This window comes from Apteryx rowi, unplaced genomic scaffold, assembly GCF_003343035.1.
Source record: "Apteryx rowi isolate R43461 unplaced genomic scaffold, aptRow1 scaffold_136, whole genome shotgun sequence".
NCBI classification, from domain to species: Eukaryota; Metazoa; Chordata; class Aves; order Apterygiformes; family Apterygidae; genus Apteryx; species Apteryx rowi.
This window is the reverse complement of record NW_020447597.1, coordinates 986,478-999,767: the sequence shown is the minus strand read 5'-3', so window position 1 is coordinate 999,767 and position 13,290 is coordinate 986,478. Positions and strand designations below refer to the sequence as shown.

General features: G+C 40.5%; 1 protein-coding gene across 2 annotated transcripts in view; it reads right to left on the bottom strand.

Annotated features, from left to right (window-relative positions):
• NDRG1 (N-myc downstream regulated 1) overlaps positions 1-13,290 on the bottom strand; it is a 39,194-nt gene that overhangs the window by 12,274 nt on the left and 13,630 nt on the right. For both annotated transcript variants that reach the window (XM_026057079.1, XM_026057080.1), the window contains exons 3-6: positions 11,994-12,029; positions 5,044-5,149; positions 3,396-3,516; positions 1,100-1,162 (exon numbers count right to left, since the gene is read on the bottom strand). In XM_026057079.1, the coding sequence (XP_025912864.1) occupies positions 1,100-1,162; positions 3,396-3,516; positions 5,044-5,149; positions 11,994-12,029 (326 nt within the window). The remainder of the gene's footprint in view (positions 1-1,099; positions 1,163-3,395; positions 3,517-5,043; positions 5,150-11,993; positions 12,030-13,290) is intronic.

Here is a 13,290-nt window from a genome sequence, read left to right as displayed (position 1 = left end):
TAGGAAAAAAAAAAAAAAAAAAAAAGGTTATACAACGTTTTTAGGAAAATACCTGAAGATAGATTTCATTCTCATTAGCAGTATTAAATCCGGGTTTTGCAAGTCCCCTCCAGTTAAAATGATTTTCAAGGTACTGCCGTTATGTAATTTTTTTTTTTTTTCCGAGCAACAAAAGAATTGGTAATATTGTGCCTTACATTAAGCATTTCAAAAAACAAACAAAACCCCCACTATTTTAAGAAGGTAGGGTGATCAGAGAGGTAAACCAGTCCAAGGTACTTTAACAGCTGATTTGTATGCTGAATAATTTACGGGTGAGATACAGTATATCTAGACCCGGCCTGAACTGAGACACTATTCTGAGACTAAAACCTCAGCCAACAAGTCTGTCTAGGCTGCCTTGCCTTGATTTCCAGGTTTTCTCTGCTTAATCTGAAAACTCCTTGGGTGGCTATCGGGGGCACTTATTCTGGGGGAGGTGGGCACCTTTCTCACCTATAGCTCCTGCTCAAGCTAAGCTTTAAAGTAGGACACACCTAAACTTGTCGCGAACCTGCCACCTTTGACACTGGGGCAGACCACGATCTGGCATCTGCTGTTAGGTCCCTCCACTTCAGGAGGCAGGACTGACCTCCGAGGACACTCAAGCCCCAGAAACAACACACTAAGAGTCTTCAGATGGGACTACTTCTCTCTGCTGACCGCACAGGAAAACGCAGGCTGCTGAAGTAGGAAGAACAGATTGCCGGTGCCCTGCCCCTGTCAGGGCTATGAATAGAAAATGCTGGCAGAAGCCCCTAAATTAGGCACATGGGATTTCATCATAAGTTGCTTCCCCTTTAAAAATAAACAGGCATCTCTGAAAAAGCCAAAAAATTAAGCTGTGTTGGAAACATAGACAAAGCAATCCAACCACAATGGAGAAGTTGGAAAAACAAAAGTAACTAATTCTACCAAACAAAATGCCAGATAGCCAGACCAAAGCTGCAGGAGCAGTGCACATGAGTACCTGCTCTTCCCTGATCTTTTTCAGTGTGCCACATAGTTGTAAAACTGCAACAAGACAAAAAAATAAGGAAAATAAGAATTCTGCACTCACCCAAACTGTTTCAGGATTCCAGGAAGCATTTCAGCCAGCTGATCCATGGAGGGATATACGTACCTACAACAAATACGTATTTGTGGAGTTTATTATACCACTTTCAGTAGACTGGTACATTTAGGGACACATTGGTCACCCTAGATTTAATATCAAATGTGCTTATTACCAGATCAGTAACAGTGTGAACTGAATTCAAATCAGGAGCAAGTACTAATGAATAATTTAGCAGAAATATGACTGCATTCAATATGGTACTTTGTGTGTGTTACAGGATGGCAGATGTCTGTTCCAGCTGAGAGCAAAACAGACTATAATAAACCTCTTCCAAGAAAAGTTAACCCTTCATAACTTGTGAACAAGTTTGAACTTCAGAGGTGAATTCCCAGCCCTGTGCACCACATTTGTACTTCTGGTCCACCACAGAAAAAAGTTTAATCATGTTGCAAAATGACARACTTCAGCGAAGATCTTTGGTAAATAATTTGCATGCATGTTTTCAGGGACAGACAAGGTCCTATAGCTATAAAATGAGGATAACTTTCCATTAGTATTGATGGAGAAAATTAAGTCATAGGGAGAGCTATGAAGCTGTTGAAGTTCTACAAAAACAGCCATAAATCAATGTTTCTGCTTCTTCAAAATTGAGGGAGGAAATTTTGAATAAAATCCTGATGGAGCAGCATGGGGGAAAAAGAAAATCACCCCGAAGTAGTTGGAGAACATCTGTTTAGGAGGTATCCAAATCTGTTTCACATCAGGACTTGGATAAAAGCAGTCTTTTTTCCCTACACCTACTCAAGCACCCTAGTTACTAACCTTAAGCTTTCATCATGGGCAAGTATTTTCACAGCATGCCAGTCTTGAGCAAAAACTGGAAGTTTAGACGAAAAAACAGCTCTGAGAAGCTTTGGAGTTAATTCTTTATGGGGAACCAAATCCAAAACAGTGGCTAAACGAGAGTGTGTCAAGAAATGATGTCAGCTTCACAAGCATCTTTATTTTTCACTCTTCTTTTGTAGGATTGATTTCCTACTATCTCTGACAATCCTCAAACAGCAAAAGAGGCATAGCTGAGGGAGGAGATCAGAAGTAGACTATACCTAAAGATTCTCTGTACACTTTCCAAGAAACAGTGCTAAACTACTTTAAGCTCTTCTTTGGGTTTGCTGTTGGGAAACTAAACTTTGTCATGACAAAAGCACAGGTAGCAGTGAGAACTGTGCCAGCCACACTTAGCACAGAAGCCAGGTGGTCTCTCAGCTGGGGCCTCAGAGACAGCACAACTCCTCGTGCCATTAAGTGGTGGACCTTACTAGCACAGACCATGGTAGTTGCCCTATGCATTTGGCAACATTGGAGTGCTAATCCCCATACCCTGAACAGGCATTAAGACATTTAAAAGCTTGTAATTTGAGCAAATACAAAGGGGAGTGACTGAAATAGCTTTGCCTGCCCCACTGGTAGAGAACTGGGCCACTCATTAACACGAGCAGAGAACTTGGCCTGCGGTGACCTCCACAGCATCAGACCAGCTTAAAAATTAAGAAGGGAAATAGACTGGCTCATGCAATAGGAATACATATAAGCTCCTTAATACCTAGTTCTTATAGAACAACTGTTCCTTCCCTTGGCTTATTGGCTGCTCCCTTCCTCAGGGGAGGTGAGCCTATCCAAGGGTTATCTTATGGCAAAGCTGTCTCATTTGACTAAAAGGGGCAAGCATTTTGGCCAGGACCATGGTCACGGCACAGAAAAATTCCAAGATGTAGCATCGTACATTATACACACTCAGGAGCATGCATCTGTTTATGATATATGGAGGAACATTACTTTGTTACGATCAGGCAACTTGGACTTCCCATGTAGCTTATCAATTTTATTCCTCAACATCCACCATGCTGCCATTTCATAGAAATCACTGAACTACAAAAGACACTATATAGTGGCTAATGCCTAGCTTGCTTATTGTGTCGATTTAATTCTGTATTTGCGTTCAGAAATAAGTCATTAAAACAAGGTGACCTTATTTAAATTGGCACCTGTCAAGGACTTGCTTTTCAAGAAGTCTGGCTAGAAATTAAACATGAAATTATAGCCACAAAGTCTACTGTGAACCGCCAAAACACAACAGGGCTCCAGTAACTTAGAAATGCGGAGTCTCAGGATTTAAGTTCASAAGCCAACTTGTGTTTTCTTGCAAGTGCTTTTTAATTAAACTGCAGATCAAGACTCTTTTTCCAACCACAGAAATGGGATAGCTGTGAAAGCAGAGGCTGTTTCCCTGACAACTCACCCAGCTGGGAAGGATGCTGCTCCGTCYTGCTGACCGGGCGCATCCACGTGGCAAACTGCAAAGTGCTGGGTGATCTCCTGCATATCCTCAAAGTTGAAGAGAGGATTGAAGCAAGTTTTATCTTTAAAAGGAAAAGAAAGAAAAAGGAACAATTAAGCTCTTTCCTCATGGCCAGCTAACCTGTACTCATGAGTTGTTCTGGCACTTCCCAAAAGTATTTGCATGGTACACCAAAGTCCCAAGGAATTCTTCTTTGTTCAAAGTTAAAACATCAATAAAGCCCAGTCAGGAGTATTCACCCCAGGTTTTGGCTTAGGTAATTTTTTCTATTGACTCATCTAGTCATTTTTCTTTGGATCATGTCAAAACAGATGGAAAAGAAAGTATTCAGCTCCGAGAAGAAGACTTGTCCTTTTGCCCAAATATTACAAGATAAATATTACATTAGCAGCTGCTGCAGGCAACTCAAGACGAAAAATGTCCAACTGTGATATTTAAGGCTTTAGGCTCAAAACTTTCAGATGATTTGATTTCTGATGTTTAAGGAATATTAATGTGGGGAGAGGGTTAGCATATTTTCTTCATATGGAAAATATGAATTCTGTAGCACTTTGAGAGGTCTAGAAAACTGTTCAATATTCAGTATGTGTTTCTGAATTGCCTCATGCTACACAACATACAAGAAAAAAATCATTAGGGAATGTAAAATATTTTTAGCTAAAATCCAGCACTAGGGGAACATGCAAGTTAGAGATGAAGTTTCTTCCCATTTTAAAGGGGAAGAACTTTTATTCACCATACAAATAGACTTTGTATCTCTAAAAAGAAAAAAAAAGTCTTAATAAAAGATTAGATCTAGATTAAGTCCTGCCCTAATCCACTGRAAATCCAAAATAAAGTAAAGCAGTTCCACTAAAAATAGACAAGAAAACAGATTCTGTCTTTTGAATAATATCCTTTTTTTTCCTCCAATAACCAGACTTCAGAGATCTGCAGGTGTTTTTAAATGCAAGTATTAATAACTGATTAAGGAACAGTAAATGTGTGAAGCAAACAGTACTGGTGAAAAGAACAAATTGGAGCAGATTTGGATATTAGGTCATTACTTTCTTGGATAACACATAAGATAAGCACTTAACGTTTTTCTTAATAGTGACTGAGGACACAGTTCCAACATTCATTTAGTCATTCTGATCTGCATGAGACAGACACCTAATACATGTGATACCCTGGCAGCACAAGATCAGTTATCAGAGAACTACAAGCGAAGCACCAACAGTGTGCTCAGTCCTGCTGGAAACAGCCTCAGCCATCTCCTGTAGGTATTTTCACAGCATTTTTACAAGGTCACTAAAGACTATCAGGGACCCCTTTGCATCTTTAAGTGAAATATTCTAATTAATTATTTGGGGGACAAAAAAAAAAAATCTCAGAATTCAACCAGCTCTAAAAGAAGGATGAGGTTAGGCACATCTCCGTACAAAGGACAGTACTATCTAATAGGTTGCAGTGCACATACATGAGCAAGGATCTGGGAAAGTTTTTAACACTGTTGCTTCCATACCTTTGATTAGAGCAGTAGTACATGGTTACAAATACCCAAATAAAAATGAAAGCCTATGAAGACCTAAACAAAAGGTCTACTTACGATTCAGCCCAATGTCATGGTATGTGAGGATGGCAGGTCTGTTGCCTTTGGGAGTCCCGCACATAGTGACATGGACAGAGCCATGCACAGTTTCCACATCTTGCTCCTGAGAAAGAGTGAGAGGAACCTGTCAGCTTCTGGAAGAAGTGCTCAACTCAGCCCCCACTGCAGCAGACCTTTTAGCTTTGCTGTTGCTCACAGCGAGTATGGGAGCACAGTTCAAAGGAGGAAAAAATAAATAAATTCAGAAAACGCCCGGCTGCTGCAGCAATTCGGATAGGTTTTCTACGGGGTAGCACAGTGCTGGGGTGTTTCAAGATGTACCAGAGAGTCTGAACAAATGGAGTTGGGGGATCACATCAAGGAGCTTGGCTCAGCGCGCTCCTCACGCCTGTCCCTACCAGCTGTCCCCATGGTGCCACCCTCCTGGCTGGTGTCAGCCCAGCATCTTCTCGCAGCCCCAGGGACCTCTGCAATTCCTCTCTGGATGTACTTCATTCCCCACCACAGTGTGGGCTCTCTACAGCCCTTCCTCTATACCCTCCACACCCTGATGCCCAGATGCTTTTTTATTTTTCCAGGATACCAACACCTTTAAACTGCCCTGGGAAGCATTTTTCATGCAGCTGTCATCTATCCCAATCCACTGACAACTACAAAAGCACTTAAGCTGTTAGCTCTAACCAGATGCAGAAGAAAGTTTAAACCTTGGTAAAAGTCAGAGAATAAGAAAGACCAGCTCTGTGCATTAATGCCTAAAACAAGGACAGCTGAGAGCTATGGCATGTGGCATCTGCAAAGGTACAAGTTGCTTGCCAAAAGCAAAAAGCTTCAGTTTTCCGGTAAAAAGCCTTTAACTCAGCAAATAACTACTATTCCCCTAAAGAAACCACTGTTAAATAGCCTGTATTCATCACAAAGAATTATCACACTGAGGGGCCTCGTGATTATGGTAGCCTTCCCCAATAGACAAGACAGCCATGCGTTAGCTTTAGGGATTGCTGTCGTGTAGAGCAAACGAGTAGTACGACCACAATGTTGTTGTGATGACTGAAAAACAACAAAAAACCTACAGCTATCATTTGACATAACTGGAGTTTGTGCTATTTAATGAACGTAAATGTAAGAACACCTGCATTATTAAACTAAAGACCCTCTGACTACTCTTTTATTTGTTGAATGTTTAAGCAAATCAAAAGCTACTCAGATGGTACTAACATCCTGGACATACAGAACAGTTGTCATTTCTTTTGCTTATGCAACTTAAGGTGGGTATAAGCAACCTGCTGGATTGTCACAGGTGTAAAGGGAATCACAACGCAACTGATGTGTAAGACACTTATCTACCTGACTGTTACATTCACGCACAGTCAACCCAAAAGTCAAAGCAGTGTAGAATTAAGTGCCAGTCTTGGCACTTCATGATAATATTTAATTTCCATGCATGTCATTAAGTACAGCATACTGTCTGCTACTGCTGGGCTCGCCTGGCTCACTTCATGCAGTAACGCCCAGCGGCAAAGTCTAGGTTAACTCCAAATCTCTTATACATTATTCTGCAGAAACCATGAGCGTACAACTCTGAACACCTTTACAGAGAAAAGCCAGAAGACCTTCTGAGCTCTGAAGCAAAGTATTAACTTAATCCAACTCTCAGTTCTGTGATTTGATACTTAAAATACACCACTCATTTTGTTGAAAATAAGGATGTTAGGCAACACCATTCCACAATGCACCTATTTTTCTTTAATCGCACATTTACATCTGTTTTAAGGTACGATCACACCCAAGAATCAAGATTCCCCCCACCCCACCCCACGGCAGGTTTGAATATTGTTATCTGAACTCTCCTGTGCCAAAACTGTAACGTTCAGCTCTTAAATCTCTTTAGAGATTCAGTCCTCTGCATACTTACTGCATTGCCTAACAGGTAAGCTGTATCTTCCATATCCAACACCATCTTTAGGTAAAACAGCGTGATAAATCCAGCAAGTCAGCCAGAGGAGCAAGTAGCAGGTTTTCTACTTCGCCGAAGCAGGAAACTAGGTTATATAGACAAGCTGCTATTCTGCTTAGGCTTATGACTCCCATGATGCCCAGCTCGAAAAAACAAACCAGAATAACTCAGGACGTCATTCTTAAATAGGATTTGAGTCAGGTTTGACCAGGAGAAATGCTTATTTAATAGAGCTCAGACATCAAAGATGAACTAAGTCTCTGTCACACAGTATAGGAAGTGCCAACTTTCAGACCTGGGAATTAGTTATTCCTGTTCCCATTAGGTTTTGGTAAGTTTAGCTTCATTTGAGATCTTGTTATCACCACTGCTAAAACATCCAAAATTGATTCTAAAATAAATCAGAAGGAAGTTCATTCCTAAAAGCCAGGGGTAAAGATTCCAATAAGATCACAAAAGTCTTTGAAAAATTAGTTTAAATCAGCATGGAAAAAGGAAACTTTACTTGAACTCTGCTTTAGCAGATTCCACAGTAAATAAACCAGCACTTAGCCTAAAGTCTTCCTGCCCCAGTCATACTGATGTTACTGCGGGTTTAATTTCTGGCAGGAAATAAGGTATTGTAGCAATACTAGTTACACAAGACACCAAAAAGATTTGCAATAGCTCCAGAATAACTAATATGTTTTCTACCTTATATGTTCATTCTGTATTTACACAATTTTCAACACAAGGCATAAAACACAGCATTGATAGGTTGGCAAACCTTAACAACAGTAATGAAAGTAATCTATATTGTATAACACTTCTCCTGATAAGTGTTGAATACAGAAGTTATTTCCTCTTTACTTAGAGACTGATAAGCCTTTTGTATCATCACATTTTTGTTGTTGTGAATGCCAGATCTTTTCAGGAACAGTCCTGAAGAACCCAGAATACTTTTTCTTAGAAGAGACCACCTTTCAAGATCAAGTATCCTCCTCCTTCATGCACGAAAAAAGGATCTGTTCTGGTTAGACCAAGCTGGACACTTGCACCTGCACATCCCACTGACCTCCAGAGCTAATTTTTCCTGGAACTGGAAGCCTGGGTCCAGTTCACAGTCTGTATCAACTAAAAATAGGAATGTCTCTGAACTAATGACTGGTATAAATAACAGCCAGTTTAACAGTTGGTTTAATTCTTCATCATCTTCACAATGAGACTCACGTAATTCAAGTGGGTTGGGCTATTTTCCATTAGCATAAATGCTTAACTACAAATACCAGGAAGGTTCTTCTAAAAAAACCCTACCAATTCAAACCAGTTTCTTTGGCGATGTCAAACCAACTACTTCACGTCTCTGATGATCCTATCAAAGATCAAAAGATTTGGCTATGTGGTGTGCGGACAAATGTTTTCAAAACGTAGAGCACTGAAAACAGATGGCAGCACATCCCAATCAACGTCAACGTTACAGTAAGAGGCTCTTCACCAACTGATTTGTATTAAAACACTATCTTAGAAAAAAAAATCCAAGATACACTAATCCGATAGAAGGATAAAGACAAACTTGCCATCTGTTCACATCTCTCACTAAGAGGGGTACAATCTTTTCTTAGTGCCCTAAAAACACACACACACAAATGCTTTTGATACATGCAATTTAAGAGAGGCTATCTTAGTTTGAAAGGAGCTGATCCCTTTTAAAGTGTTTTTTTTTTACTTAGTTTGTGTGTGTGGTTTGTTTTTTTTTTGGTCAAGTGACATTTTCTATTACTTTGTCATGAGATTAGACGGGTGAGGCAATCTGTAAGTTGATACCACAGGAGAGCTCATTTACTCTCTCCCTTCTACCACAGTTAAGGAAGATATGAATTGCGGAATATGTTTATGAACAGCTTGTTATTTGTTTTCTTAAATATGGGATATGCAATCAAAATATTTTAGACATTTTAAAAGAAAAAAAACATATGCATTGCATGTTTTGCTAAATATTCTATATTTTATATTTTAACTCAAAACTCTGCATCCCATCAAGCTTAATTTAAGGCTTTCAAATACATTTAATCTTCAAAGCCCATTTCATGCTTTTATTTTAATTTATAATATTATGCCTGTTAAATACATTTCCCCTCTCTTGCACAGAACTGAGGGAAAAGCTTCAGAGCTCTTTTTTAAAAATTGCTAGGATATAGTGTATTTTAAATTCATATTACTTTGAATACTTTGGCTAAATTCAAATCAGAAATTTAATTTACTAACTACCCACTTATGCTGTTTTTCATTTTCTTTTTTCCCCAGTATCTTGAAGATCAAAAACATTTGATCTTCTAATATAACATTGCAATGGTGGGCACCAAATCCCTCTTACCCTGCAGTTATTTCACATTATCTCCCCTAGCTTTTTCTACCCTAAAATGGTTCATTTCAATTCATCTTAGATTTTACTAAGGGAACAAGCATCGAAGACGCAGCCAAGTACCTGATGCCAGCAGGAAACCCACCTGCTCCGTCACACCGTGAGGAAGGGCTGAGTTGTCTCCCGTTGCAAGGTGGCTCACTCTTGCCCTCCTTGAAGGAAGAGGAGGAGGAAGGCAGAAGTGGCACTGGTGTGCTGGTGGCTGCAGATGGCCAAGTGCCACACGTTGCAGGGGACCAACTGAGCTCTGCCACCTACAGCTGCCGCACAGCTCAAAAAGCTTTGCCTCACTATGGACAAAGCAGTCTCATGCACCGCCCACTTCCGAAATACAAAGTTGAGGGCAAAAGTATACATCAGCTCCAATAATACCAAATTAGAGAAATGACAAATATATTAAACCACAAGTTACAACTAAAGCGTTTCCATCAAGCCAGTATAAAGTAGGATAGAGCATGCTGTCCTGCAGCTGTTTATCATTAATTGTGCTAAAACAGGTATGTTTGGGCAGGAATATTCCCCTTATTGGAGCCAAAACACCTCAGAGGCAGTCCTTAGTTCTCATCAGTGGCAGAAACAAAGTTACTAATTCAACCTAACTTGCCCCCAAAAGGACTGAGCAAGTTGCAAGCTATACGATGGACTTCCATTTCCATATAGAGGCACTAAAACAGCTCCATGCTCCCAAAYGCTGAGCACCTACTTTCCCACCCAGGTTTATCCTCTCCTAAGTGGGCAGCACATGGGTCAGGTCGTTTATTCAACACACATGTGAGCTTCACTGACAAGGACCTCCAGAGCCGCATGTGAACTTCTGCACTTCAACAACCAAGGCTCTCACAACAGCTTCAAGCCATGTTCTTCATCAATCAACTCCAGAAGAACTTCAAGATGCATAGGGAAGTTACATGTGCAAAGATAAGCCTGTCTCCTTTCCAGCGGTAGTTCTTAACATAAYGGGTTGAGAGTGTTTTTCCACATTTTTCCTTCTTGAACTAGAACAGCTAAGGGTTAAATTCTAAGAAAGGAAGATCATTTAAAAGAAAAGAGCTGGCACAACAAGGCTAAATGACAAGAACCACTGGTCTGGATTAGCGACAGTTAATCCAAAACATGGAAAAAAAACCCCAAAGGTTTAGAGAATTTGATCTTGCAAGTTAAAAAATCTCTATACACACACACTTTACAAACCAACCAAATTTACTCCAAGAATAGAAATGAAATACAGGTCACTTCTAGTCATATTTAATTAAAATATTGTAGTATTCCCTTTAGCAAACTTAATCTGGGATTTAGATTAACTTAAAACAAGTGATCAGTCTGGMCCCAGACCAAAGTCATCTCACATGCTGTGCACAGTCTTGCAGGAAGTCACACAGTGACAAGTTTAAMTTGCAGTTATCAAGACCTCAGATAGTAGATTTCATCATTAGAAAGATGAGGTGGAAGACACAGAATTAACAAAAGCTACATTTTTGCTATAAAAGTAAAGCCACTGAAAGATTCCCAATGAAGTGTCTGAAATAACCATCTCCCCTGTTTTCCAGCAAAAAGGATGCTTAGTCTGTGCTATATTTTATCACCAATTTGTACAGCACCAGATCAAAAAATGCATAAAGGTGCAAATAAAGTACAACTTGTCACAATTTACAAAAKGGTTATTTTCTTCAAGTACACCCATCTGCAGATACAAAAACTAAGAAAAATGTAATAGCTTTCCTTATGCTTGCAAACTCTGCCTCCCTCTTCATGCTCCCTTGATAAAAAAGGTTATCCGGCAAGCCTCTTCTCCCCAACACGCACATCCTATCCTCAGTGAGGGGAATTCATCATCCACTTTTTGTCGCGGCAGGTGCAAGCTAGCTGCTCTCTTTCCAAATTCAGTTCAGCCCAGCTCAGAGCGGTGCGTTGCCTGAGTTGCATTTTAAGAACCAGAGAAAACAAACTTCTCAGCCAAAAGCCCAACGGCGAGAAAACAATATAAAAGGGGAACTAAAAGACTTACAAAGTCAGCTCTTCAAAACATGACAAATGGGGAAAGTGGGATACCACCATTTGACCCGGCTGTATGCTTTATGAACAAATGTTCTGGCTAGGAATAAACATATGGAAGCTACTGCCGTAGACAAAACTGATTGCTTAGCATCTCCACCGCTCCGCAGGCTTCAGCGTTCGTTGGGAAACTTTAATGGGTTACRTTAGGAGGGACGTTTCCTCAGAGGAAATGCACGCCCACCACTAATGAAAGAAAATTAATTGGGGAAAGTGTGTGCATGTATGCAGGCGGGGAGGGATATTTTGCTTTCACTAACACTGCTGAAGAACCTCATGCGGCAAGAATAGAGCTGCCCGCAGTCCTTTCACCTCTTTTGGATGAAACTTTCTCAGCTTCAGTTTGAAAAGGCCTCCTGCAGTCCCCTTCACATCATTATGTAAGAACCCCATTCAGAGCCCTGTCCCACAATAACAGTATTTCTGACGAGTAGTCAGTCATTTCTGATCACATTTTGCTTTTTTCTTTTCTTTTTTCTTTTTTTTTAATATCAATTCAGTTTCTCTTTTACCCAAAGAAAGAAGAGGAGCTTTACTTGCCTGAACATCAAAGTCTGGAAGGAGGCGAGTGATAGCCTGTGAAGAGATTTTAAGACATTAATGCATGTAACTTTTGCAGCTACAGAAATCTGCTTTTACATAAGCACTCAGACTTGTGTGCTCTAAGCCACAAATATAACAAATTCACCTTAGAGCTTTTACCCATTTATCTTCACAGAGAGTGTCAAAGCAGTAAAATATTGGGTTATAGATCAGCAAAGTGAGGCACAAAATCCAGTACACCTTAAGTTATCGCTAAAGTTACTGGACAAGTCAGAACAGTAAAACACTGAACTTTTCCATTGCTTATTCCAGCCACGAGACAGCCGACAGCCCACTTCAGTCCTTCCTAGGATGGAAGGTCTCTTTGTTAGGACATGCAATGGGCACTTGAAACTCACTTACGCAGCCRTTACTGGAATTTGGTTATGCAATGCGGAAGGTGGGAAGGATTTTATCCCAGGCAAAACCAGGCTTTGTTCTGTTTGGGAAGTTGGCCAGACATGGAGAGGTCTGTTCCAACCTGTGACCGGCCATCGGTATTACCGACAACCTCCTACCACTGTCCAGTACCTCTGCCAGGAAGGGAATAGGGCAACATCCTCCCCATCTCTGATAGTCTAAGATGCTTCACAACCTCAAAAGGAGAAACACCTTAAAGCCACCTCCAGCTATTAAGAGACACGAAACATGTCAACTCTGTATTTCCATTGGGGGGTCAAATATAGAGGAAAGAGCAGCTTTGCAAAGCCTACACTTGCTACGCTGCAGAGCACAACAGGGAAGCCAAAGCCTGAAAAAGAAGTACAGAGGTAAAAAGACTAGGATCCTGGCAAGGAAGTCATGCAGCCCCAGAAGCTCAGGCAAATTAAGGACAGAAGACATCAGAAGTACGACTGCTGTCTTGGATGACAAACTCCCAGCACTGCAGTACAACTTGCAATTACAAGTGTGATCTTCATGTAAGTAGGCACTGTCTTGCACATGAAAACAGGATATCTAAAGAGGTGTCTGAGCTTGTGGAAGTCTGTTTGCACAGTCTTAGCACAAGACGACAGTTCACTCTGTACAGGCTACGCTTTTAACCTGGAGCAATTTTCTGGGTTTTAATCTTACTACACTGTTGGTCTCTAGCTGTACGAAATAAGCTATATATATATTTTTTTAAATATTGTGCTGTTCCAGTGTAGTCTAAAGTTGAAAGGAATATAAGTGGTTACGGCATCCATCTAGACATCCTATGACCATAAGGTTGCACCACTGTTCAGAAGCAAAGACCCACCCATACAAGAAAACT